Here is a 26258-nt window from a genome sequence, read left to right on the forward strand (position 1 = left end):
ATGCCTTGGTGGGTAAAGTAGATAAACAAAAGTAGTCACAATTGCTAGATGATGATGACCACAGCCAGCAAGGCAATCTAAACTAAAGGAAGAATTCCATCCAGTGGCTCACAGAAAAGGTGTAAGAACAACTTAAAGATATGTGGCAGGTCACCAAGGAGGAAAATAAATACATACATACATACATACATACATAAATAAGGAAGCAAACAAACAGATAAGCAGAAAGGAGTTCTCTGTTTTTAGAAAAAGTGCATTCTGTGTTAACCTCCATGTACAGAGCAGCTGAAAGTCACAGCCAACGCACAGCTCCAGACTGTGAAAGACTTACATGCCTCAGCAGGAAGCAATATTTGCTTGTCTTAGCTGTTCCTTTACCTGCAGGTTTCACCAGCTTTCTTTCAGTGATCAGTGAGGGCAGACATCATTATCTATCAGCTTCAGACCACTTTTCTGTAATCAGCTCCGGAGGTGTTCTCTGCTCAGGGGGTAGCCAAGGGGCTGGCCTGAGGTTTTTGGTAGGAATTGGAAAGGGCAGATGGTTCAAGATGGAAACTGAAGTCATGATTTAGCTGTGCAAGAATTTTGTAACCTTGGGAAATTCTGCTACTCTCAATAGCAGATATCCCTCCACCCCCCCATGCTGCTGCTCCCTCTGGCCAGGAAAACAACCTCTTCAGCTGGTGTCAGAGGCATGCAGGATACCAACCCTAATACCCCTGAAATTTAAGGGGATTCCTACACAACGTTCTCACCACCAATTCCTAGAGCAGAAAATAATATTCATCAGAATATTTGAGAATTTGAGTCTTCAGGGAATAGTTTCTTATCAAGCAATGGTCCCAATTTTTGCTACTTGTGCATCTAACAATTCTCAGGGTTCTGCTTCAGCACTTAATATCTTGATTACCATGAAATAAAGAAAAGCATCAAGGGATGAGAATGTAGCTGGATGGCTCTTTGCAACATGGCTAAAAAGCGTGTGGTACTAAACAGGTGTAAAAACAAAACAAAAAAATTTGTCAGAGGTTACGGCTGCAATGCAAGGCATGTGTTTTCCGATTACGCCTTGCCAAAAGGCATTCTTGAGAAATTATTGCCAGAAAAAGCTTGTTAAAGTGACTTGAGAAGAAAAATAATAATTTACAACGTGTACTCCATATTTTTCAGGAGTCTCAGCTGTCAAAGGATAACACTGCATAAGAATTTGTTTTTTTCTTACGTGCTGAACTCCATGTTTACCATTGCTCACCTCATCATCGTTGTGCCTAACCCAGGCCTTGTGAAAAGGGATCCCGTAAGTATCCTTCTTTCTATCTTTACACTCAAATAAAATTATTATGGCTGCATCAAAACGAGGCATGCTCATTCAACAGTTAATGATAGCTAGGCACAAAGCATTCAGATTCTCAGAACTGACCGTGCTCAGATCTTTCATCTGTAAAAAGTAAAAAGCTTTGAATTTGGTAAAAGAGGGAAAAGCCTCAGACTTGCTCCAGACTGATCCAGAGGGATATAGCTTTTTTCAACCCCCTGCAAAAATCTGTTCACTGTGTTCTTTCTTAGGAAGTGGTAAATCAGAGCAATAGCTTGGTTCAGTCCTATCAGAAAGTGGCACAACCTGATCCAGCCCTCAGCTGATAAATATGCATGGCAGATCTGTTACCCAGCTCTGACAATGCTGAGAGTCATTGCCTTGCTCCTGCAGCCCTGGCTGATGCAAAATTAGCTCAAGCCTGAAATCTCTTAGGTTTTGTCACAACACCAATCACCTTGTCTTCTAGTAAGGTCTTTCAATTATGGCCCCAACTATTTATCTACTTCTAATTTTGTGAAAGCAATTAAACATTAGCACTTATTTTATCCCATCACGTGTCTCTCAGATGTGCTCCCAGTTAAGTCAGCTAATTAAAGCAGGAAATATATAGACTAAAGAAAAGATCACCGGACACGGAGACCATCTGGAGGTTAAAAAAATAGAACAGCAAAGGAGTAATTAAAACATCATACTTTGTTCCTCCTTACTGTATAGTACATATCCTGTGCAAGAGAAGCAGTGAAAATGCACTTGATATTTGAAAATACAGTGCTGGCACATAGTATAGCACCTAAATGGAAGTAAGATCTTTATCTTGGGGTTAAGAATGATACTTCCTGACAGCAGAAGTGAATTATCTGAAGTGGTTTAAATTAAAATTTGAGCCGCAGAAAGAACTCTCATCCTGTAAAATTTCATTAAAAATCATTTAAAATTTCATTAAAAATCTGTGCTCGGTGCCTTGGGGCTAGATCCATCTTTGGAGTGAAATCTTGACCCCAATGAAGTCAATGACAAAGCTCTCAGAGGCTTCATTAGAGCCACATAGCCAGAGGACAGATAGCGGGGTGCTGAGCATCAGCTCACAAAGCCCCCACCTTGGTTGCAATGGCAACGGGCACTATAAAATTGCCATAAGCAGTCACCTGTGGCTCAGTGCTTCACAGCTGCAGGCAACTTCCAGGCCTCCTAGAGAGGGCCTGGGTGGATGAATACACTCTGATCCCAAAGAAATCAGCACGTGGAAGTTGGCCAAGCCAGTGCCCTTCACTGGTAGGCACAGCTGAGTATAGCTGAGTTAGTTGGCCTGGCCTCACCTCTTCAGCTACATACTGACTTAATTGCTTTGATGAACAAAGGCCTTACTTTGCACTTTCTTCTTCCAAATACAATTTGCATGTGTTTGACTCAGCAGTGAACTGCTGTCTAGAATTGAGATACAAATCTGGGGAGAAGAGGAGCTGAGATCTCCGTTTTTTGATCTGCAGTCAAGTATGGAGTGAGAGCACTCAAAGGAGGTAGCAAGATAATGTGTTCAGACTAAACCAACGTGTCTGCCAACATCACTAGAAAGTGTATTCTGTTTTTGGTGCTGATTAACAGAGCAAATGAAGGCTTTATAGTTCGTATTTTTCTACACCTGCTCCATCCTCTGCTTTATTGGGTCCATTTTGATATGGCTACTTGTGACTTCCTCTAATGTGCTGCATTTATCTACTTTCTTCCTGTGCGTCTTCTGAGCTTGACAGTCTTGTGTGTGTGGCTCCTACCTCAAATATATGTACAGAAATACTGAAGAGAGTGGAAGGAATTTTGGAGTCACAGATACCTCATATTTATGGCCGCACTCAGAGGTGAAGTTGATGGTATTTAATCTGCAAAATAATAAATGTGTTTCCAACACAGTAGCTCCTGCTTTTTTTTTTTTTTTTCTGCCTAAAGTTTCACAGCAGATCTTAAATATGCAGTGTCATGGGAAAAGTACTTACGGTGAATACATATTTATGAGGATATCAACAAATCCATATCATTTGCAAAGAAAAAAGAAGGTTCTGTTAAATAACCAAGAGAAAAGACAAGAGAAGCAAAGGAGGAATTTCATCCCCAACATCACGACACCCACATTTTCCCTGAATCTGAATACAGTGTGTGAGAAAATCCAAAGTATCATTTCCATGAGATATCATAATGCATCTTTACTCACATATATTTTTCTGCAAAGATTTGATTATTCTACTCATATAAATTGGGAACTCAAACCCTTTCACATCTTAATTATAATTTTTCCTTTTTTCTTTTCCTCTTTTCTGGTTATTTAATTTTCTCTGTCTCTCTCTCTCTCTCTCTCTCCGCCTCTCTCTTTCTCTATAAGATTTATCTGGAACTGAAATTATGGAAGACAAAGATGTGAGCCCAGATGGCCATATAAGAAGAATTAAAAAAAAAAAAATAGGTTTGGGGAATTTGAACAAAAAGAGCAGGAACACATGCACAAATACTTGTATATATGTATTGAAAATTGTTGTGTAAGATAATTATTTTGCATCTTGTATATGAAGTAGCAACTGTATTAATTATACTGTTACTTAAACAGATTTTGTAGGAAGGTGTGTCTTCTTTTTTGAGAACAACCTGCAGAAAAAGAGTTGTCTGTGAACAACACATTATGTTCTCTGTTAAAAAGCCCAGAAACAAAATAAAACTCTTGCTGCCTAATCTTTTAATATAGCCTTGCATATCAGATCTGTATTTTTCATTTTTTCTTATTTCACAAGACTAGTAATTTTAATACCAAATACTTGAGATAAAGAAATTGAGATAAAGAAAGACACAGCTAATGACTGGGGGTATAACTCTGCTAATGAGAAACTGATAATTGAAACTGAATAATTGATCTACTCTGTGGGCACCACAGTGTTTGAAGATGAGACCCAAATCAGTAATGTCTCAGTAATTAGATAGAAATGCTTCTGGAAAAGCTTCAAGAGATCTTACTGTATTTTTATCACTTTGTTGTTCTAGTGGAGAGAATACCTGCTTTCTTTCTCCAGGCATTTTCTAGCCCATTCATCTTCCATGTAGCAGTTTTTCCCTTAGTTCTGACATTATGTGGTGTGAAAGGTTCAATTTCAACTGCAGTTTTATGGAGTCCGTAGCAAGGAGCAGTCCTCCACTAGAAGCTCCTGGAAGCCTTGTGTGGGCTTAGCTCTTGCTGAGGTAGACATGGGATATGGAATGCTGAATCCCATTCTTGCCTCCTTCTGTAGATAAACATCAAAGCTTTTGAACTAGTTTGCCACTCTTCCTGCTGGTGCAGCTTGTTCTTCCTCCATCTAACAGGGCCAGCAGCACGTAACCCCCTCCCATTCCCAAGCATTTCAAATTAGCATTATAATGAGTAAAGCAAGGTCATGGTAGTAGTAATATTAAAAAAAAATAGTACTGTCATGTAGAGTAGAGCACTATGAAAAGTCTCACCATTGCCCAGTTCAAATGAAAATCTTGTCTGCCCAAGTATATTAGACATTCCTCCCTATTATGGTACAACAGTGGAAATAAAAAGGAGTTGTGTAGGAAGATAACTCTGTGAAGTAGTTACTGTGATTTGTGGGGTTACAACACTGTTGGCTTCCCCTGTTCTCAAAGGAATAAACAGGGTGTGTGAGCCCAAGAATACAGAGGAGATTCACAGCATTTCAGCAACAGTGTTATCTTCTCACTATTGCACACAGTTTTTGTTTCTTGCTATTTTCTGTTCTTTCTGATGTAGGATTAAGGCTTTTAAAATATATGTTTTCAAATGAGAGATCCATGACTTACACCAGGGAAGATAAGTGGCAAAAATACTGGTCTGTGTGGCCTATGGTTGTCAGCAGTCCCCTTGGGAAGATGCAGGATGGAGCTCCACAAAGGATAAATGTGCTTTGATCCTTATTATTGTTTCCTGTGTTATGCTCAGGATTGAGCTTCAGGAGGCTCCATTCTTGTCAAATTAAATTGATTCTTCATTAAACTATTTCCAGATCTTTCCTGTCCCTCTTAAAGAATCTCTGGAGGTTTTCATTTTAGTACATCTTTTTCTTCCTCCTGTTTCCAGGTAGAATACTTACAGGGATCTCTGCAACCAGTGCAAGTCCAAAAAGATGACTGAAAGCTATTCTGAAGTATAATACAAATTCAAAACTCCTCAGAACAATCAAGTCTTCTCCCCACAATGAAATTCAGAGAGATTAATGCAGAACTCTGACAAATTTTCAGGCTGGAATAATATCTGCATTCATTTTAAGACAGAGCTGTCAATGTTTAAATGGCATGAAACAGAGCAGTAATTCCCATCATTTTTTCCCAAGGTCTTTATATTCTTGTTTATATCCTCAAAACTCTCAGAGTAATGGAGAAAACAAAGCACTGTGTAATCCTGGTGGTGTCAGATTCACTAATGTGATGTGCCGTGCCATGCCCAGAAGATGAAGTATGGATGATTAAAGGATGTTCACAGCATTCAGAAATTACACTCCTGTGAAGAACATTTGTGGTTTTTATGGAACAACTAAATCTGGACTGAAATCAGCCAGCCACCGCCTCTGAGAAAGATCTGAGCTTCCACAACAAAGTTATTCTGGTTATTTTCTCAATTGTAAGACACCATCAAATTAACAGCTGGCTTTGGGGGGAAGAAAAAACAATTTAAGAGACTAAATATTTATTTTGGGACAAATTTCCTCATTTTCCTTTCCTCAGGAATAATTTAGAAATTATACATTGCATTTGTTTTCTCTTCTTTTAAAGCAGTATCTCTTAGTAGGTTCAAGTGTCTCAAAGCAGAGTCTCAAAAGGGGGGACAATAGCTTTCATGTAGCCCAGACTCAAGGTATTTCCATGTCAAAACAACGCAGGCTCCATCAGATTCTTCAGATTTTATTTCTGCAGTGTTTTCCCAACATGTGTCCTCTTACTTGGGAGGATGAGTGTTGTTTCCCTCAGAAAGGATCCTATATTGCAAAATGCATCATGGTCCTGCAGCTGAAGGCCTCAGACCTCAGACTTTGTTCTTAGGTTTGGGGCCTGAATCTTTTCTGCAAGAAAGGCCAGGAAGACCTACAGTCTCAGCATGGATGGAGACCAAACTGCAGATTCAACAGTCCCTGTGAAAAGTCAGTCATACTTCTACATTTTTACATACTTCCACTGTCTGTGGACCCTGCAGGTCCTGCCACTGTGGCAGTGAGAAGTGAGCACTCAGAACAGCTGATACCAAAATCAGCAAAATCTCTGCATCTTCAGTCCCATTTAACACCTTTCTTCAGATTTCCTGCTTTTGTTTCCTTGGACATCCTTCTTATCATACAGCATGTTTAGCAGCTCCATTAAGCTCATGGGACCAGCTAGCATCCAGAAGGGAAATCTTGCTGTTCAATAACTCACCTTGCTGACACCATCTAACCCAGCAGTCCTCCTACCTGGCCACAATGACCATGAGAAGCCATTAAGGCTTTCACAGGAGATTGTCATAGCAAAGTACTTGCTGGCTGTGTGTGCAAGGTGTGTGGATCCACTAGAGATTTGCCTCAGCTGAGGAAACCAGTTAAGCACAAGGATATGTACCTTGCTCTGCCTTGCTCCCTGCTTACTGCAGTGCTGGGTTCACCACATGGACCCCATAGGACCCCCACCCTATCCTGCTGGGTTCCAGGCTGCAGCCCCAGGACAGTGACTGCAGCTGGGAGCTTGGGGTGTATGGATGTGGCTGTGTTAATCACTGCCCATGATGCCTAATTTCAGGCTGGCTTCTTCTCACAGTGTAGGCATAGGTAGGGATGCTGTTAAAAATATCCCTCAATGTTTAATTTCATATTTTGCTTTCTCGTAACACAAAACCTAGGAACCCTCTAAGCAACTGTGTACATTTTGTTCTGTAAATGGTTTAAAAGTATATTAAAACATTAATCTTAGCCTGAGTCCCTGTGCGCCAGCTTTCTGACTGGAACACAGTTTAATGGATGACTCACAGTAGATATATTGTATAATGGTATGACATTCTGATAGTCCATGATTTACAGCTACAGTGCTTAGCACTGTCCTGCTTTGGAAAGTCCTTTTATTGCTTATTTGTGTAACATATGGATACTGGGAATTTAAGAATATTTTCATAGAAAAGCATTCTCATAACCAGAAAAAAAAATGCGTAAGGCAGGTCAATAACCAAACTTCAAGTTACTCCTTAAACATGCTAAGAATGTCTGAGAATGCATTTTATTGCCTTCAAACTGAGTTGGAATAAATCCTGTCTGGTCTCTGTTGGGGAGCAGCACAACTCTTCTTAAGAAGAGCTGTTGTGCACAGGGGGGTTCTGCAGACATGAAGAGAGCCCACTCTGACTGATCTTCAGTGAAGGCAGACATGCTTATTTCCCTTTAAACAGAGAAATGTACAGCTATAGTCATGTCCCATGTAGCTGGCTTGGCCAAAAACTAATAACCTTGTTTGGCCTATTCTTAGCAATTTATTGCTTGCAAATGTCAGCCTGGGGCACTTCAGTGAATGGAGAACAATTGAGGAGAGGCTTTACTTTGCACACTGCCAGGCATCCTGCCCCTGTGGTGATGGGCCAGGCACTGCGGAGCTGGCAAGGCAGGCTGTGAAACCCAGGGCTCCCAACTCCAGCCTGTGGCCCCTCAGCCACAGGGGAAGCATCACAGGAACACGGACACAGGGATCTGGGCGAGTTGCCCTCCCTCTGCTAAAACTTAGCCTTATTCTGACTGAATTACTAGAAAGACCTGCTCAGAATCAATTAGTAGTGGATGTTATGTTTTGTTACTTTGATGAAGGCAGTATTCTGGTTTTTATTTAATTTTGCATTAATTATTACTGTTGCTTTCTCTCTGTCAGCCAATAGGGGAGAGTTTAGCAGGGAAATGGCATGTAAGGACCTTGAGTACTGTGTACAGTTTTGGGCGCCACAATAAAAGAAGGACAAAATAAAAGGGAACAGCAGGGAGGATCAGGCTGGGGATTTGGAAAAGGTTCTGCACCAACGGGTGGTCAGGCACTGGAACAAGGTCTCCAGGGCAGTGGTCACGGCCCCAGGCTGCCACAGTTCAATAAGCATTTGGACAGCGCTCTCAGTCATATGCTCTGATTTTTGGGTGGTCTTGTGTGGATCCAGGAGTTGGACTCAGTGATTCTAACGGATCCCTTCCAACTCGAGATATTGCATGAATCTGTGATCCTGTGATCTGTGAGGAGGGGCTGTGCCCTAGCCAAGGAGAGCAGTATGCCAGCAGCATAGCCATGCAATTGCACGATCCTGCATAGGTAGGTGGAACTTTGGGACCCTCCTAGTAGCCTGGAATGTTAGCATTATTTATAATGCACCAATAAATCCTGAAAAAAATCACAAAGGCCAGTTCTAGCTCCTGAAAGGAGATTGATGTTTTTCTTTCTTCTCCAAAAAACGGTTCCAGCATCCTTTTGAAACTTTTCATTTCATATAGCAGCTGAGGTGTTCAGATGAGTTACAAAACTCTTTGCAAGATTTGCTAGGTAGAACCTGGTCTTGCCTGACCGTGTTCTATTATTTGACCCCCTTTTTTCCCCTGCAGCTTAAGTGCACACCCACAGACCAAGAGCTGATGACATTTTACTCTCTATCATGAGTCCTACTGGTAGTAGCAGCAGTATTGGTGCTGTGATAATCCTTTGAATCCTGGATTTGACCATGCTGCATACTGTGTGAGATACGACAGACAGAGCTTGCATCAAAATGTATTTAACTTCAACTGAAGACAAAACACCCAACCTTTTTTTTTTTTTTAAATCTCCAAGTTATCAAGCATGGAAGTGATCAAAGATTTGCTCCTGTATTATCTTGCAATTTCATTTTATTTGTTTCTATAAGGACAAGCACTTCACAAAACTTCAGAGTCCTGTAGTTTTCCCAGCTAAGGCTAATGTACACTGAGATGTGTGGCTACATTTGCCATGTTTTATTCACACCACACATGAATCCAGTTCTCATCAGCAACAGGTTGCTCTGATCTAAGAAAAACACTCGCTTTTCATGGGAGGAAAATATTTCCATGGCAGCACTCAACCACAGCTGAAGCCTGCTGCATTTTTTAGCTCATCCAAAGTGAAGATTGATTTTCACTGTAGTTTGATTGATAGGAATTCAGCATAATTCATTGCAATACATTGTTGTGCTTAAACTGTTCGCGGTAACTTTTTCAGATTAGTTCTCAAATTAATGTGATGTGGATCCAAGTACTAATCACACGCATCCTTCATGTCTTGCCAATGGCAGTCTGTAACTTACTGCATAGCAAGTGATTACATTACTCAAAAGAGTCATGAGCTGTCTGCATAGCCATTACTCTAAAACATAGGTGCTTAATTTTATTTTTAAAGCCACGAGTTCATGTGGAGGGCACAGGGAAGAAGGAAATGCTGAGGAAATGAAGCAAATTAAGTTTAGATGTATTGTTCTTCAGGAAACAAAGATAGTTCGTCTTCAGGCAGTATGCTTTCTGTATTTCAAGTATTGAGCTACAGATAAAAGTTGCAGAAGAGCTGGCGTTGTTCATGTAGTTAGTTACTCCCTCACTCAGAAAGTTCACTGAAAACAGCAAATCCTTCTTTTTTTCTTTTTTCTTTTTTTTATCCTTTTTCAGCATACTTTGTAGGAACTGTTGAGACACAGTGTGGAAAAACTATGTGACTGCTTTTCTCTGTGTGGCAAGCAGAAGAAATGGAAAAAAAAAAAAAAAAAGTCCTTCAAGTTAATCCTATCTGAATTCTTTTAGCTGCACTGTCAGTGATCTTCTATTTTCAGAGCAACAAGCTGCATTGCAAATATTGAAACAAAGCTAAATGCCCACGTTCTGTGAATTGCTTTGGGAACGCTGTTCAACAACAGAATCACTATCGAACCTGTTTTTCTGTACCAGAGGGGCACTGTGAGTCCTCCAGACAGACACGGGGCACACAGTCTTCCGCTGAATGGTTGAAATGTCAGAGACAAGTCAGTCCTAGCAAAAACATTGCCTCTACACCAGGTAATTTAGCTTGGAAACCAACTGGAGAAGTGAGGGGGAAGGAATATTTTCTTGTGGTTCAAGTGGCAACTGGCATTTTGCCATCACTGAGGGCACCTCAGGTGTCTATGTAGCCACTGGTGCTCCCTGAAGAGATCCCTGCATCACCCTCCTGCTCCATAGGCCTCCTGGGCACTGGGACATGGTGGAAGCAGATGGACATCAGAGCCTCTCAAAGGAGGAGTGGTCTCCTCCCACACCAGCTGGTGAATGGACACAAGGTGTTTCGTTCCACCATCTGCTCACCAAGCAACTTGAAGTCTCAATTTCTCATCTGAGCCACAGGCAAGAACCACTGTCCAGCTTCACAGCCTCACTTATCTCCATGTCTTTTCATCTCCACTGCCTGCAGCACTTGTTCTCAAAGGAGGGAGTTCAGAACTGGGTGTTGCTTTTAGAGGTGTGACTGACTCACAGGGGAGCTGAGCAAGTCTTTGAAAATTCTGAGTAAAGTGAAAGAAATCACCAAACTAGAGCTCCAAGTTATGTCTTTCTCAAAGCCTTCTTCTAGAACAGGCTGCTTGTTCTAAAAAACAAGTGCAGTTCTAAACAACATGGAACTAAGGACTTCTGAAGGGAATTTTTTTGCAGACTACTTCTGGAGTGCTGTTATAATAGAATTTTTTACTCTTTTCTGAAGGCCTTTTGCTTTATTTGTCTCATTTATAAAGTTTTAAATCCCTGTCGCTGATATGTGGCAAACAAACCCAGCAAGGTCCGGGCATCTGTTTCAGTTTGCTTTCTTATAGCATAGAATTGTAATTTACCTTTGCCTGCTTAGATGTGGAATGCTAGTCAGGTGTGTGACATTATCTCATTTGCCTGGCAGGTAAGCTGCAAAGTGCTGCAGTTTTTCCACCAGTACATGCTGGGCTGCAACTACTTCTGGATGCTGTGTGAAGGCATTTACCTGCACACGCTGATTGTGGTGGCTGTCTTTGCAGAGGAGCAGCGCTTGCACTGGTACTACCTCTTGGGCTGGGGTATGTATGGTGTGCTTTGTAGCAAGTTAGTGGATGCTTCAGATGTTTGCGTTGTACTCATGCTACTAAGGCATAGCTTAGGACTGAGTTCTTGGGTCCTAAATTTGAGTGTGTTTGTTTGTGTGAGTCTAGTGAGTTACAAAAATGTCAACAGCTGTCATTATCTGTTACTTGCTGCACCCTGGGATTTGCTGAAAAAAATGGTTAAGCTTTGTTAAACAAAGCTTTGAGAGTGAAGTAGATTGTTATCCAAGTGCATCTCTCACCTGAACAGAACATGCTTAGGTTTGTCGCTTTGCATGCAAAAATATTAATCTGCTATAAAAGCATATTTATTCTGCAGTGACAAGGAGGAAAATCAATGCCTGTGTCTCCCAGTTTGTAAAAATGCAGCACATACAAAGAAGAACCAGAGCTTTTCTGAAACTGAATCCAATATCGGGTATACTTTGGCAGATGTTACTTTAAGGGAGAAGATACCGTTTTACAGAGGAGTAGATTATGTCTCTTGTTCTTATTTTGTCTAACAGCAGTGTCAAGGCATTTCGGGTGTCAATTAGCAAATCTCAGTGATATACTACGGAAGAGGTTACAAATGCTATACAAAGTCTCTCTGGTAGTATGTGTATTGACCAAGAAATCATGTCTAATCTCCTCCTTCAGCTCCAAATATGCAGATCACTTCTGTTTTCACTGAGGGAGTTGTTGCCATTTAATTATTAGCAACAACAGGTATTTATTCTTTGTACTGCCTGGTTCAATGAAAGGCCGCATGAATACAACCAATATATTGGAGTGAAGTACCATTTCTTTCACATTTAAATCTCTATTGTAAATTCAGTCCGAATCAGAGTTGACAGAAAATCATTAGCAATAGCTTTTTTCCAGCTTGGGAGCTGTGAATTTCTGGTCTCGTTCCAATTTCTGGTGAGCCAGGCCTTGTATTTCAAAACCCACTGGTGCACTAAGCAGTAAATGACAGAACTTTGTTCATCATCTCCCTGCGTTATGGTTTGCTTGCACCATCTCTTGCAATCCCAGACTGAAGCATAAAGCATGTACTTTCTATTTTTCATCCTTCTTGCAAATGTAATGCCTGATCAACATCATTTCATTTTTCATTATTTTATTTACAGTAGGAAAGTGAAAAACAGCTCTCCTGCTTTAATAGAGGAAAAAATGGCAATCGGTTAGATGGGAGAAAAATGAACCTGAATGTTCTGAAGAACTTTAAAACCCTGAATCCAACTGCTAGTTGGGCATCCAGTAGCAGACGCTAACGGGATTATAATAGCGAAGCAGAAAGTTGTTTTGTTGTTGTTTTGTTTTGGGGGGGAGTTATTTGCTTTCAAATAGCAGCTATCACAGTTTTCATAGTTCAGAATATTTGAATGTACAAAGTTTGGTAGCCCTCTGCTTTTGAAAATGGAAGCCCTATATGAAGAGTAATTTTATACCCTTCCTTCCAGTTAAAACATTTGCTGTCTTCATGTAGCGTAAGACTTCCTGAAGTACTGTCATTCTGTATCACATTATGCAGGAGAAAAGTGGGCAGTAACATATTTTTCTAAGTGTTGTTCCCTTTAGGTAATGCATCTTGTGCAACTGGGACAGCTGGCTTGGTGTGAAGGCTTATGAGCTAGCTGAAATATGGTTGAGGGCATTACTGGTATCTTGATGCGTAATTCAGTGAAGATAACTGAAAGGATACTCATCAGTATCTGCAGCACTGTCCCAGAACTAAGCAATGTCTGTGGGAATGGTGTGATGATATACTGAGAGAGAAAAGGTTAATAGAAAGCAACACAACTTTGTGAAGTCTGCATCCATAGTAATGAAACTAGGTGGATACTACCACACAAAGTAGTCATTTGCACCTTTTGACTGAAGTAGAAGTCATTAGATCCTATTGCTAATAATTAGGACTACCTGGCCACCCTTAACGTTTGCATAAATCAGTATAATTCTTCTGCTTCCAAAATCAGTACTCACACGGTCTGTCTTTAAATGTCCAGCTGTGTTAATCAATGAAGAGAGAGATGTTTTCCCAAAGGGCAATGCAGAGCAACAACAGCAGTTCATGCTCTGAATTATAATTCGTAAAATCAAGGTAAATGTACAACACAAGATGAATATACTCATTATTCCTTGTTATAACTAATTCCTGTGCAAGACAATCTACAGTATTTTATTTGGAAAAATCTTTATTGATGTTTGTAAAATAACTTAGTTTAAAAAAATAAAAATCTAAACAAATACAAAAACACTTCCACAAAACGTTGCAGATGATTGAACGGAATCTGACACAGGTGGATGTATTTGAAGATGGATGCCCTCAGATGACACCTTCTTTGGCACCTGCTGCTGAGAGTGTCCTTCTTCATGTGCTATTGTTTCAGTGGGTCAGAAAATCACCTTTATTCAGGGCATGATAACAGCATCAGGTGGGTGCATCCAACTGCGTTCTGCTCCATCAGGCTGCTTCAGGCTGCTTCATCCACATAAAATTGAAAAGGGAATCATTTATTTGGGCAGTGCTGAAGCAGTCTATCTTCTGAATCCAACTGGAAATAAAATTAAGCATGATTGCCAGATTTTTTCAAAGAGGACCTGGCATGACCTTCGGGGGTATGGCATGCCTTCTCTTCGGATGGCTCAAGTAGGACCTTTTCTGAGTTGCTCGGCTCTCGTAACACATATATGGGACCTCTGAAGTGAAACAGTGAGGTCATTAGGACACTATAGGCCTTCTTGGTGTTCACCTTCTCACTGCCACTGGCCCTTTCTAAGGCAAGAGCAACATCTAGCTGCATGGACCAGCCTGTGGCTTGAAATCTGAGCTATAGATGGTCAAGAGTTTCTTACCTTATTAATGAAAACTTTCCGTTGTGTTCTTCAGATCTGCATGAGAATTTGTTGTGCCAAATATTTTAGGTTAATGCATTTAGCAGAAGAAAAAGGTCCCAAGGCATCATGTGGAGCAATCTACTTGCAATGCTTTTTACTGTTAAAGAGCCGTCCCTTAAAAATGCATTTCAGTCTACGTAGTCTGTCAACAAAACTGGATCAAACTTGCTCCATTTCCAAAACAAAAGGACCTTCTGAAGCTGCTAGTCCCGTAAGGTCACCCTGAGAATGGAAACTCTTTTTTTTCTGTTCAGATATTTTTATTTCTCTAAAAAAGCATTCTGCAGCAAGAAGCCAAGTAATCATTTTCTAACAGTATAAAAGAGAAGACAATCCATCGTTTTATTCTCCCACAGCTGCATTGTTCTCTGAAGTTAAACTGCCGTTAGAACTTATTTTAGCAGTAAAGCAAGTAGCTGTTGCTTAGAGATGCCTGGAGAGTGCAGAGTGTCCTATTTACATACTTTTTTTTTTTTTTTTTTACTGTAATCTCACTCCAGCATTGGCTGACCTGTGTTCTGTGGCAAGAACATTCAAGAATTAGTCTGAGTATTCTCTGCCTCTTCTAAAAGTGTTTGTGTCCAAGAGTGTACACAGAGCTCTCTGCAAAGGACAGACAGCAGTAGATGAACCCCAGCTGTCTGTATGTGCAAGGTTGTACAAGGTGCGGTCAGTGTTGAAGCTCCCAGGATTCTAGCCTGTTGGAAAGGGAGACTACATACACAGAAACTGAAGGAAGATAGATGGGGAGGGGAGAGGGGGAGGCAGATTGCCACTTAAAGTCAGGATGTACACAACTGAGGTATGTTAAGAATGGCACGTTCCCCCTGGTTCAGTACACATTTGCTCAATTCTGCTACCTGTCAGAGCAGTGGCTTCCCTTGAGGTGCTGGGTGAAAGCTGGGACTTTACATATATTTGTTTTATGATCAGTGATGTTCAAGCCAAAAACACCAAGGCTGACCTATACCTTTAATCCTTACAGGGTTTCCTTTAGTACCTGCTTCAATTCATGCAGTTGCAAGAGCCAAATACTTCAATGACAAGTGAGTAGCATGTCTTTTTTTGAAGGAATTTATCACTATTTAATTGTGTTACACATTCTGAGTGAATAATAAATTATGTGATGTATTTCCCCTCCAGCTGCTGGATGAGTGTTGACACTCACTTGCTTTATATTGTTCATGGACCTGTAATGGCAGCTTTATTGGTAAGAATGTTACTTGCTATCAACCATTTAATAATTGTTTTAGAAATGCTGCTAATGTGTAGAGAATAGAAATTTGTGTGTTTCAAGTCTTCTGGTGAAAATTTGAAAGCAGTTTGTGATCTTCTCTTTTAAAGAAAGGCGCTCAATATTTTTCATAAAATTTTTTTCGGTCCAAGGAACCACCTGAAATATAAGCAGATTTTGAAGCCAACTGAACTATGTAACTGAGTTTTATTCAGCCCAAGTCCCAAACACATCTCAGCATGCCATCCAAGATGCGCTTTCAGCTTTCAGGCTTCCACTTGCTTGCAAACTTCTGCATGGATATACCTGCAGAAATGGCCTAGCAGATCAAAGAGTATGGTGGTGAATGCTCAGAATACCTCTGAATAAAGAAACAACCCTCTATCTACTAGTTTTAAAAAAAACAAAACAAAACAACAGCTGTTTCTGCCCCTTCTTGAGAAGTAACTTTGCCCATCAGGAATACAGAGAAGCCAGTTCATCCCTGCCATGTTCAGCCTACCATGGCTGCAGGATCACATCTGCTGCGGGTTTATTGGCTTGATCTTGACTGCTGCTGTCATAAAGCCAGCTTCTAGAAGATGCCAGTCAGCCTTTATTTTGATCACCAAGCCCCAAGTCTGCACATTTTAGCTGCAAAGAAAAGAGGAGAGGCTGGTTTTATGGAAGCAGAGCAATTTGTAACTGTTTTTAAAATAAAAAAGATGTTATATTTTCTGTCTTGTTCTTATGCTGTTTCCAGTTTTATTTTTCTCTTGAAGTTGTCACTGTTTATACAATGTCCTTCATGATTTGCTACAGAAATCTCATAGTGGTAGCCTGACTCAGAGGAGCTGAGGCTTTTTACCTTTGCAGAGTCTTTTTTTCACCTTCCACAGTAACTTCAAAAAGTTCTTAAAGTGAAGGTTAAGTAGAGAGAGTGAAGTCAGAGGAGGATGGAGAATAAGATTTAGATTTAATGCTGAATGGGATCTCAGAAGTCATTTATTATTCCTTTTTTTTTTTTTTTCCAGTAGAGCGTGAATGTAAAACAGCTGAAAGGTCTCTCAGTAGCTAAGAAGTTATAAAGTGCTTTGTGAAAGCTTACTGATTCATGGTTTATTGTTTTGAAAGATCCAAGTGAGATTTCTCACATATGCATGGATTTGGGACTATTAAAATATCTATTTTAGTTATGTAATAAGAGGATACTTATTGTAAAAATGGTTGCTATAGAAGTCTGTTGAAGTTCATAAGCACTGGTGCCTGCTGGTATTGTAATGGAGTAGGAAAGGTGGCCTGGTTATATACTGGGGAGAAAGGAAATCTGTGGTACCTATGATGTCCTCAGGGCTCATTATCAGCCCATGTGCTCCCAGGCACATCCTGCCAGGAGCTCTGTGAAGTCAGGGCAATGTGGCCCTGTGCTGAGCAGCCATGACTGGAGTCAGGTTTTTAGAAATGATTCTGGAACTCAGATAATGGCTACTTGGAAGGGCTGATCAAAAGAGTAGGGTGCAAAACTTTCTCAACTCTTTGGCCTTTCTGCCCTGTTCCAGCTTGTTTTGCTACCTATGGGCAGCATACATAGGACCCTACAGTCCCATGGAGGCAAAGTTGAGCCTAGGTTTTCTCAGGAACAGACTTGGCCCTTTGCTCACACAATCCTGAAGTGATAGCACACATGAGCCAGAGCAGATCCCTCAGAGAATGTGTGTACCCTGGAGGCTCCATACGCCTGTGGGTTTCTTACCTGGCTGCAGCACAAAGCATGACACCTTGGTAGCCTCCAGAGCAGCCATTTCCCAGGGGATAATTCACCCTTTGTGCTTAAGCTCTATGAGATGTTTTGTTCCTTGGAGATCCTCAGTTTGACCACATCAGTGTCAAAACATGCAGAACTGATCCCTGCCTATCCCAAACATCCATTCAGGTTCCTCAGGGAAGCACATACAGCAGCTTAACGTCTGTTTTCTGAAGGTGTTCAAGGTACTCTTCAAGGTCTGACTCTCAGGGGGCTGCACACTGGGAGCTACAATGAAGCTAGGAAACTGCATTTTAAAGTCATTTCTGTGTTCTGTGGTTTTGGCTTGAATGCCTGTTTAATTTGGTTGCTTTTACCTATAATGGCTTTGCTTTACAGGTCAATTTTTTCTTTTTGCTTAACATTGTCCGAGTTTTGGTGACAAAGCTAAGAGATACCCACCGTGCTGAGTCCAACATGTATATGAAAGCTGTCAGAGCCACGTTAATCCTGGTTCCATTACTAGGAATTCAGTTTGTTATTATTCCCTGGAGACCAGAAAACCGACTTGCTGGAGAAATATATGATTACATCATGCATATATTAATGCATTACCAGGTATGCTATATGGTAGCAACTTCAGCTTAAGTGAGGTGCTTGCTGTTAAGCTTATTTAGTCAAAGATATTGTTGTCAGTTGTTTTGCACTGAAATTGAGCATGATTGTGGTTTTATATTTTTCAATTGCCTTTACATTGCTGAATTATCTACCTCAGCACAAGTAGCATTGATGTATCAAGAAAAAATATGAGATAAAGGAAACAGAAAGATGAGGGAAAAAGATCAAATGGCACTACTTCTGAACTAAACAGAGAGATCCAAGATCACAAAGGTCTTCTATGTTGAAAGTGCTATTTCTGCTAAGTGCTGAAATTCACTGAAACTGCTGCTGTGAGGTTAATAATAAAATTAGCTGCATGCAAAGTATTGTACAGAGGGAATTCCAATACACAAAAGAAAAATTCTGACAATGAAGCTTGATTTAGGAGTTAAAATTCCATTATTAAATAGTTGAAATTAAAGTATAACACTTATAACACTGACATCTTTATTTCAAAAATACTTCGAAAATATGTCATTGTTCATTAGGATTTTGTTTTATTTTTTAAACAGAAAATGATGTGACTTCAAATGCTTGGTTGTCTGGTTTACTCTCTTAACATACCCAGTCCCCTATTGCTGAGGTAAAGCAAATTGCTGATGCGTTTGTGAGTAGAGGGCAACACGGGCAAGCACACTTCTGCTTTTCTTTTATGCTGAAGGTAAAGGCAGAAGTTATTTTAATGTTGTAGTAAGTAAACAAGTCTTAACAACAACAAAAATTCCTTCAGTGAGGGGGTAAGTAATGCTGCCAAAATCTGTGTATCCTGCCGTCTGAGATTTCCTGCTTATATCACCCTTATCAGTTCAAAATCATGTGTGCATGATACTACACGCATAGAAAAACTGAAGTGCTAAGTCTGACTGGTTTGGTAGTGGAGATGTTCAGGAATAGCAGAAATAAGCATATCTAGATATGCTGTATTGTTTTTAGGGAGCCATAACCTAGAAGAAATACAATTGAAGTATCAGAAACCCACATAAATTTGAAGCATCTGCATAGGGTTTTGTTTGTTTATAACCTGAGCAAATTACATCCTGTAGGAGAGTGAAATATGTCAGATACCTGTCAAGCATAAATGTCCATGGACTGGTATTAAACACAGAGAAAAAATTACTGTGGGATCAGTCAAGTTCACAAAAGTCTGAGAGCTTCTGACTCTAGACAGTCCCTTAGGCATGAGTCATCAGAGAGCCATGTGCTTTTGGGTCTCGCATGATTCCGGAAAGAATGAATTTCAGAAGCAATCTATAAAGGCCTTAATGTCCAAATAAACATAGTCCCCATCTCTGCTATCAATCCCATAGTCACTATTACCCTCTGTCAACTGATAATGTATTATAGGTTGGTTTTACAACTACACACAGTGGAAGACAGAGATAATTGATCTAGAGGGCTCATCTTCATCAGGGATTGCACCCAGAGCAAAAAAAAAAAGAAGAAAAAAACAGCAGCAGTTAGAGAGAATATGGAAGGCTTATGTCAAAGAAATACCAGAATTAACCCGTGGGCCCTACATGATATGGTAACATGCATCCAGCCTCTCACATATTATAATAGTACATGTATCCCTCATAAAATTATCAGCATCCCAAACCTTCCTAGCTCCATAGAAACAAATTTGCTCCATTTGCTGCTGGTATCTCTGTAGCTTTACAGCTGAAGATATGCACAGTACACTGAACTGTGAAAAAAATTACATCGAAATCAGAAGAAGCAGAAACAGAACTAATAGAACTAGAAGTAATTGTTCATATAGTGGGCTGTGGTTGAAAATATGTTAGATGTTATAAAAAAGGCCTGATAGAGATGAGCAGGCATGAAAAGTCTTAGTGCCAGAGGTACGTGTTATAGCTGTGATATTTGTATTTCACAAAACCAGGTGAGATAGCAGTTTTAGTGAGGATAAGTATTTTACTGCCATGAGACATGGTTTAAAATTCAATAAAGGCAACCACTTTAGTATTTGCTCTAATTAAAAGCAACAAGCAGTTTACTTGTGCATTTAATCTTCCAGATCTTATCTTCTCTTGATCTTATCCTAATATCGTACACCAGTTGTGTATGAACATCATTTCTGTGTTTGCACAGAAGGCTGACACATATCATAGTTTGCTATCTGTAAGTGGGCAGATGCCATACCAGTTATCTATTGTTCTCCTTCAGACTCATTAGACTCCCATCTGTCATGAGACCTCATCAAGCTTCAAGAAATATTACCTTACTCCCCTCAAGGCAAACAGTCTGTTTCTATTCCTCTCAGTATTTATTTGGGTTGGGGTTTTTACTGTGTGGTTAAAGGGAAACCTTTGAGTGTATGATGTGGGGACCCTAACAGAAAATTAGCCTCCACCTATATTCCAGATGGCATCTCACAGGTGCTATTGCTCAACAGAGTGGTTTAATTTCAAATATAAATTGCCCAAATTCATACAAATGTCAGTGAAAGCAATTATCTAGGGAAGCACAATAAATTTTATTCTGTCCACTTGCATTTTCAACATGTGTCCTCAGATTTCTTCAGCACAGGGAAGTGCAAGAAGTGCTTATATAACATTTAAAAAGATGAAAAATGAGCATTCATTCCTACTTGTAGGTGAGCCCAAGCCCCCCAGGCTCAATGTTAGACCCAGCTCTGTGCATGTTTTCATCCTGGTTTCCTTACAGCTGTAAGTGGGGCTCATGAGACTTGCAACATATCTTCCATCTATGTATTTCCACTATTATCTTTTGAGCCTCTTAGTGAACACAGTTGGTTACTGGGTCCTTTGTAGTGTTTTCTGATGTTTTTTCTTACATAGTGGGTTAACATCTAAAAGGAAAAAAGCAAATATATATATATATATATTATATATATATATATGTATTAATTTTGGAAAAGCTTTTCTTGAAATGTGAGCTTCACTCCCAAACTGTGGGTGAACACTGTCCTATTCATCATCTGTAGAATAGTTTTGTTCTGTCGGACTTCCTTTTCTTCTTCCTGTGATAGATTCAAGAGTACAAGGACAATTCAGATCCACTTAAGAAACTCAGAAAAGAGAGAAAGGCAGTGGAGCAGCAGAAATATGATAGACAGGCAAGAAATGAGTAAGGTGATAGGTAAATATCCCTAAGTTGGTTGAGTTCGTAGGAGCCTTTACTCCCCAGTGCCAGAAGTCTGCTGGGAACCTCCACATCTGTGTGTGGTTGTTACAGAGGTTTCTGACTTGTTTTCAAGTAGATTCAGGAGCAGTGTACGCTTTGGATGGCAGAGCCTAGAGGGCTATTGCTGTTGAAAGAAGAACAGTGAGACATACACGAGGCAAAGGAAATAATTTCTTCAGTCAGCAGAGATGTACAACTTCCATGATTTCAAAAAGGTGAATGGTCACATCTGTTCTCAGCTCATTCCAGACCAGAAGAGCAACTGGAGATATATGGTATCAACACTGCTTCCTCTTTAGCTTTTCTAACAGGGAAAGTCTAGAGAAAGCAATAGTGAAGGGAACAGAAGTAGGTTAACTGTAAGATTTAACAAGAATTTGAATACTGTACAGGATATTATTTATTTGGAAGCATTCAAGGCCAGGCTGCATGGGGCAGTGAGCAATCTGGTCTAGTGGGAAGTGTCCCTGCCTATAGCAGGGGGTTGGAACTAGGTGATCTTAAAGGTCCCATCCAACCCAAACCATTCTATGATTCTATGAAATAAAATGGAAAATGACATCAATATTTCAAGTTCAGTTTCTGCCTTAAGGTGAACTGCAGTTCCCGATTTTCCTAAAATACTCCCAGTGGAGATTAGACTTCTTTCTCTCCTCCTGGAATCTTATCTTCTGTGCCCTACTGAACTTCTCTAATCCCAGAGGAGATTAAAATCCATCTCAGTTCCCATTGTGGCTGACTACTGCTAATATAAACACATTCCAGCAGAATAGTGAAACCCCTGATGTGACCACATACCATACAGTACCACAGATGTTTTTAAGACAGCAGAAATTGACATAGCATGCACAGTGCTGGGGAATAATCATTATAGGCCACAGCGAAGTGCAACGTTTGCATAAATATCTGATTTAGTTATCTGTGATCTATCAAAGTCTGCTGTTAAGGCATTAGTTTTTGGTTGACTTCATGGTGTTTCCCAAACCAGAGCATAGGGGAAAACTATTATCCTTTACATACTGTGTTCTGGAGTTGGAGTTTTCAGAGGGTACTGTTTTTCCAAAACATAAAAAGATTTCTTTTGCTCACTCTGATTGCCCTTCTGCCTCCTCTGTCTTCACATTTGAAGTTATTTGCAATTACATATTGCAACTAAAGAAATTTTATTGGAGCAAAATCATTGCTAAAATTCAGGTGATAGCACCTCTTCAAATCAGCTTGTGTGTGTCCCTGATACATCAGCATTCTGCTACAACATTTTAACTTATCTTTGTAGTCCAAAACATGCATTTGAGGGTCCAAGATGTTTCACAAAGCATCAGCTATAATTTAACTTGTAATCAGTAAAATGAAAGCTTATAAAGAAGATGCAGCTTGTAAAGTACCTCAGAGCAGCCCTTGGGAACACAGAGTATTGTAGTACAGTTTTTCCCTCAATTTCACAAACTGCCATAAATTCAGTTTCTGATAACAGCTTTAAATAATCTAAAATGAGGGCATTTGGCTCCCGGCGTTGTTATGTAATGATATTTTAATAAGAGTTAATGCTCTTTAGAACACAGAACAGTGTAATTATGTGGTTTTGAACAGCAGGCTCTATGCACAAGAATTTTCTCTCTTACCTGTTTCACACTTCCTCACCTCATGTTCTTGGCTTGACCTTGTTTAATCCAGTAGAGGTAAGGAAATACCTGAACAATCGTGGCAATAATGAAATTAATTTCAAGAGGTTTAGGACCAAGCTATGATCTTCAGTCTCTTCCCTACCTTTTATTTCACCTGTGTTTTGTGTTGATTTATTTTCCCTTTTTCTGACCTCTAATATCTGTTTTCACACCTTCCCATCCATAGTGATGCTGCACATATGGGTCCACGTATCCCATCATACACTTCAACTGAAAGCCTTTCTGGCACAGCTGGGCTTCCCTTGTGTGACAGTCTTAACTGGGTAACTTCACTCTGACAAATGCACAGCAGCATGTGGGGCAGTTCCTCTGCCTTCACTTCATAAAGCCAGTATCACTTAGTTATCCTTCTCCTGTCCTCTCAAACAAAAATAACTTTATAGGCAGAACAGATCATCTAGAAATGCCAGCAATATGGAAGAAAATATATTGAAAGGACAAAAACTGGTGTAAAAATATAACTGAGAATTAGGAAGATGTGAAATGTCTGTGGTGGAAAGGAAGTGGATCAAAGTTTGTCTTGCATGCCTCAAGCCTCATCTTCCAAACAATGCAAACAAATATCTATGTATATATTCTGATCCTTAAATGCTTTTCATTTTCTTTCTCTTAGGGCTTGCTTGTGGCGACTATATTCTGCTTCTTCAATGGTGAGGTATGTATCTACAACACAACAAGAGCAAAGAAACTTCAAAAATAGTCACTTAGATGTTGATTGGTACAAAAATTAAGCATCTCGAATTACAAAATTCGAAGGCAGAAAAAGATATTTTTCAAGATCTATATAGAGGCAGCACTGTGCATTTCTGAAATCTCTGTGTGAAAACCTCATTGAGTCAGAAAAGTCAGCAGCACCAAGTCCAGCACAGACGTGTCTGTCCCCCTTTCACCCACAGTATCACACAAGTTAGAGGTCAAAGTGGACCTCTGGTCCACGAGTAACACTAGTAAAAGACTCAAACAGTTGACAGAGCTACCACACATGGTAGCATTGTCAGAGCAGAGGAATCTGTAGGGCTGCAACTACTTTCCCTTCTTTGAAAATTTGTGCTGGCCTTTTTAAGGTCAATAATTATCAAGCTGTAATTAAGGCTTGAGTTAAGGATGTCTCCCCTTCTCTTATAACTTGATCAAATGTTTATACTTACAAGTGTGTCTAGGTCCACTTCACTAAGTTGTTTTTATAAAAATAGCTGTTTGTAACATGTCAAGAGCCATTTAAATTCCTACAGTAAGCCATTTCCCAAAGATGGTAAGCTGTTGAGGTACACTGGGAGCATTTAACTGTAGTGAAATAAACCACAGCATTATCTCAGAAAAGCTGGAAATCCCTTTAAAGAGTTAGCTTTGAATCCCAAGCAGATAGATTAGATACAGAACAAAATTTGCAATGCTAACACTCCGTATGTCACCCTACAGGGACATTCTTGCTTTTGTTTATCCCTGTATGTTATTCTCAAGTAGTAATGATGCTGTTTTTTTGATAGTGACTTGAAGCGAGTTATCCAACTGTTAAGGTGCTACTGGCTGGTTTTCTAGCTTTCAGGATGGCAGAGAGTATTAAATTCTACCATCTCTTGTTGACATCACTATACATTTGCTTCTGGCTGACTCACCCTGTAAAGGTACAGAGAAAGGCAATAGTAAAAGAGGCCTCCCACAGCTTATGGGAGACATAAGAGGGAAATGGCAGAACGTAAGTAGTTAAGGACACTGGAACTTAAAATGAAATAACAGTCATAAAGATCGTATTACAGAAAGTCACACTTTCATTTCAGAGTTCAGACCATTTAAGCAAAGTTGGCAGATGTGCTATTCTTTTCTCTTATCATGTAACCTAACCCTAACCCCAGAACCTACAGGCTACCACCATATTTCTCCTCTACTGTTACCACCTTCTGGCACAGTTCGGTCCCCATGCTGTGCACCACAGAAGCAGGACTTCTGGTTCCTTCTGGTAGGGAGAACATGGCATGAAAAATGAAGAGACAAGCCAGCCAGGCAATTCTTGAAACAGCATATCCCTATAGGACTGATTGCACAGCTATGTACAGGCAGTGTGCCAGTATGTCCTCGCTTGCCTCCAGACAATGTATTACACCCAAATCCTTGCCTTCAGGATTGCTTTCTTTGTCCTTCCTTCCCCCCAGGGTCACCTTAAAGTTCTTCTGATTAGATTTTGCAAAACATATTTGCTTTATATTTTATAGCTTTAGGGCAAAAGGCCAATTACTCTGTAATTCTCCAAATCTAATGAGAACATTTGTGCCTAGATTAAAGGTTGTAGTAGTGCTACAATGAAGAAAAGCAACAATAAATTGCACTGAAAGCATACAAACCCTCAGTAACATCCAAAAGCCTTTTTGGCACAGCTGGCAGCCCATTGCCACAACTGAAGTGCACCATCCACCGCTTCACTGTGCTCACATCCACTGTTTGGTCTCCACAAACAGACATTCAGTAAGCAGCAATAAATGTCAATGGGTGCCATTTTTCCTGCATGGAGAAATACAGTTCCACACCTTTGCTTCATGCACACATCCATGTCAGACACCATTTTTTAAGAGTGTCCCTCTGCTGCCATCTGTCACACAGCAACAAAATGTAATGGAATATGCAGAACCTGCAGAGTAGCAGCATCAGAATCATAGAACCATAGAATGAACGATCCAACGATGAAGGTTGGAAGGTTGGAAGGTTGGAAAAGACCACTAAGATAATTTAGTCCAGCCATCAGCCCATCACCACCTTGCCCACTAAGTCACTCAGTGCCACATCTACATGCTTCTTGAAAACCTTCACCACCTGCCTGGGCAGCCTATTCCAATACCTTGCCACTCTTTCTGAGAAGAATTTTTTCCTAATATCTAACCTAAGCTTTACCCTGTGGCTACTTAGGGCCTAAATCTAACCTAAACAGGCTAATCTATTGTCCTAAACAGGCTAACATCAAGATGGCATTATGCACTTACAAAAGGAGAAGAGCTCTGAGTTCAGCTGCCTAAAAGCACTAAGCTAAGATAACTAAGATTATCCTCTCCAGTCTCATTGTGTGCAGTATGAACGGACCAAAGCCACAATCTGGTTTTCAGTCATGGCAGGAGATTGTTTCCAGGCCACCATCTGATGCCATAGAGTAGAATTCAAAGTGGTTTGTCATGAGAAAATTCAGCGCAGGGCAGGCAGATTAATTTTAGTAAGAAAACTAGATACTCAGGAATTTATTTTTTTCTACTGGAATATTTAACTTCAAGGCTAAAATGCATGAAGTTTAGCCAGGACAAACAGTGCTAAATTCAGTACCACCTGACAGTATTTTATGTTGAATTTGTTTGCATGCTACCTCACAGCCTCACTTTATTGCCATAAGCCTATCTATAGAAAGAAATGGAAAAATGCTAAAATGCCATCAGTGCCCGCATTCATTTGGAAGAACACATAAACAATGGACTTTTCCAGGACTTTTTAAATGATTAATCTTCTCATGTATTTTCATGCAAAATCTC

The 26258-nt window shown here is 40.1% G+C and overlaps 1 protein-coding gene across 1 annotated transcript in view; it reads left to right on the forward strand.

The window, feature by feature from the left end:
- CALCR (calcitonin receptor) overlaps positions 1–26258 on the forward strand; it is a 131248-nt gene that overhangs the window by 101554 nt on the left and 3436 nt on the right. The window contains exons 7-12 of the mRNA XM_031614398.2: positions 1171–1297; positions 11243–11396; positions 15289–15349; positions 15447–15513; positions 17660–17878; positions 23366–23407. Coding sequence (XP_031470258.2) covers positions 1171–1297; positions 11243–11396; positions 15289–15349; positions 15447–15513; positions 17660–17878; positions 23366–23407 — 670 coding nt within the window. The remainder of the gene's footprint in view (positions 1–1170; positions 1298–11242; positions 11397–15288; positions 15350–15446; positions 15514–17659; positions 17879–23365; positions 23408–26258) is intronic.

Source organism: Phasianus colchicus, chromosome 6 (assembly GCF_987193195.1).
Source record: "Phasianus colchicus chromosome 6, bPhaCol1.hap1.1, whole genome shotgun sequence".
In the NCBI taxonomy this organism is placed as follows: domain Eukaryota; kingdom Metazoa; phylum Chordata; class Aves; order Galliformes; family Phasianidae; genus Phasianus; species Phasianus colchicus.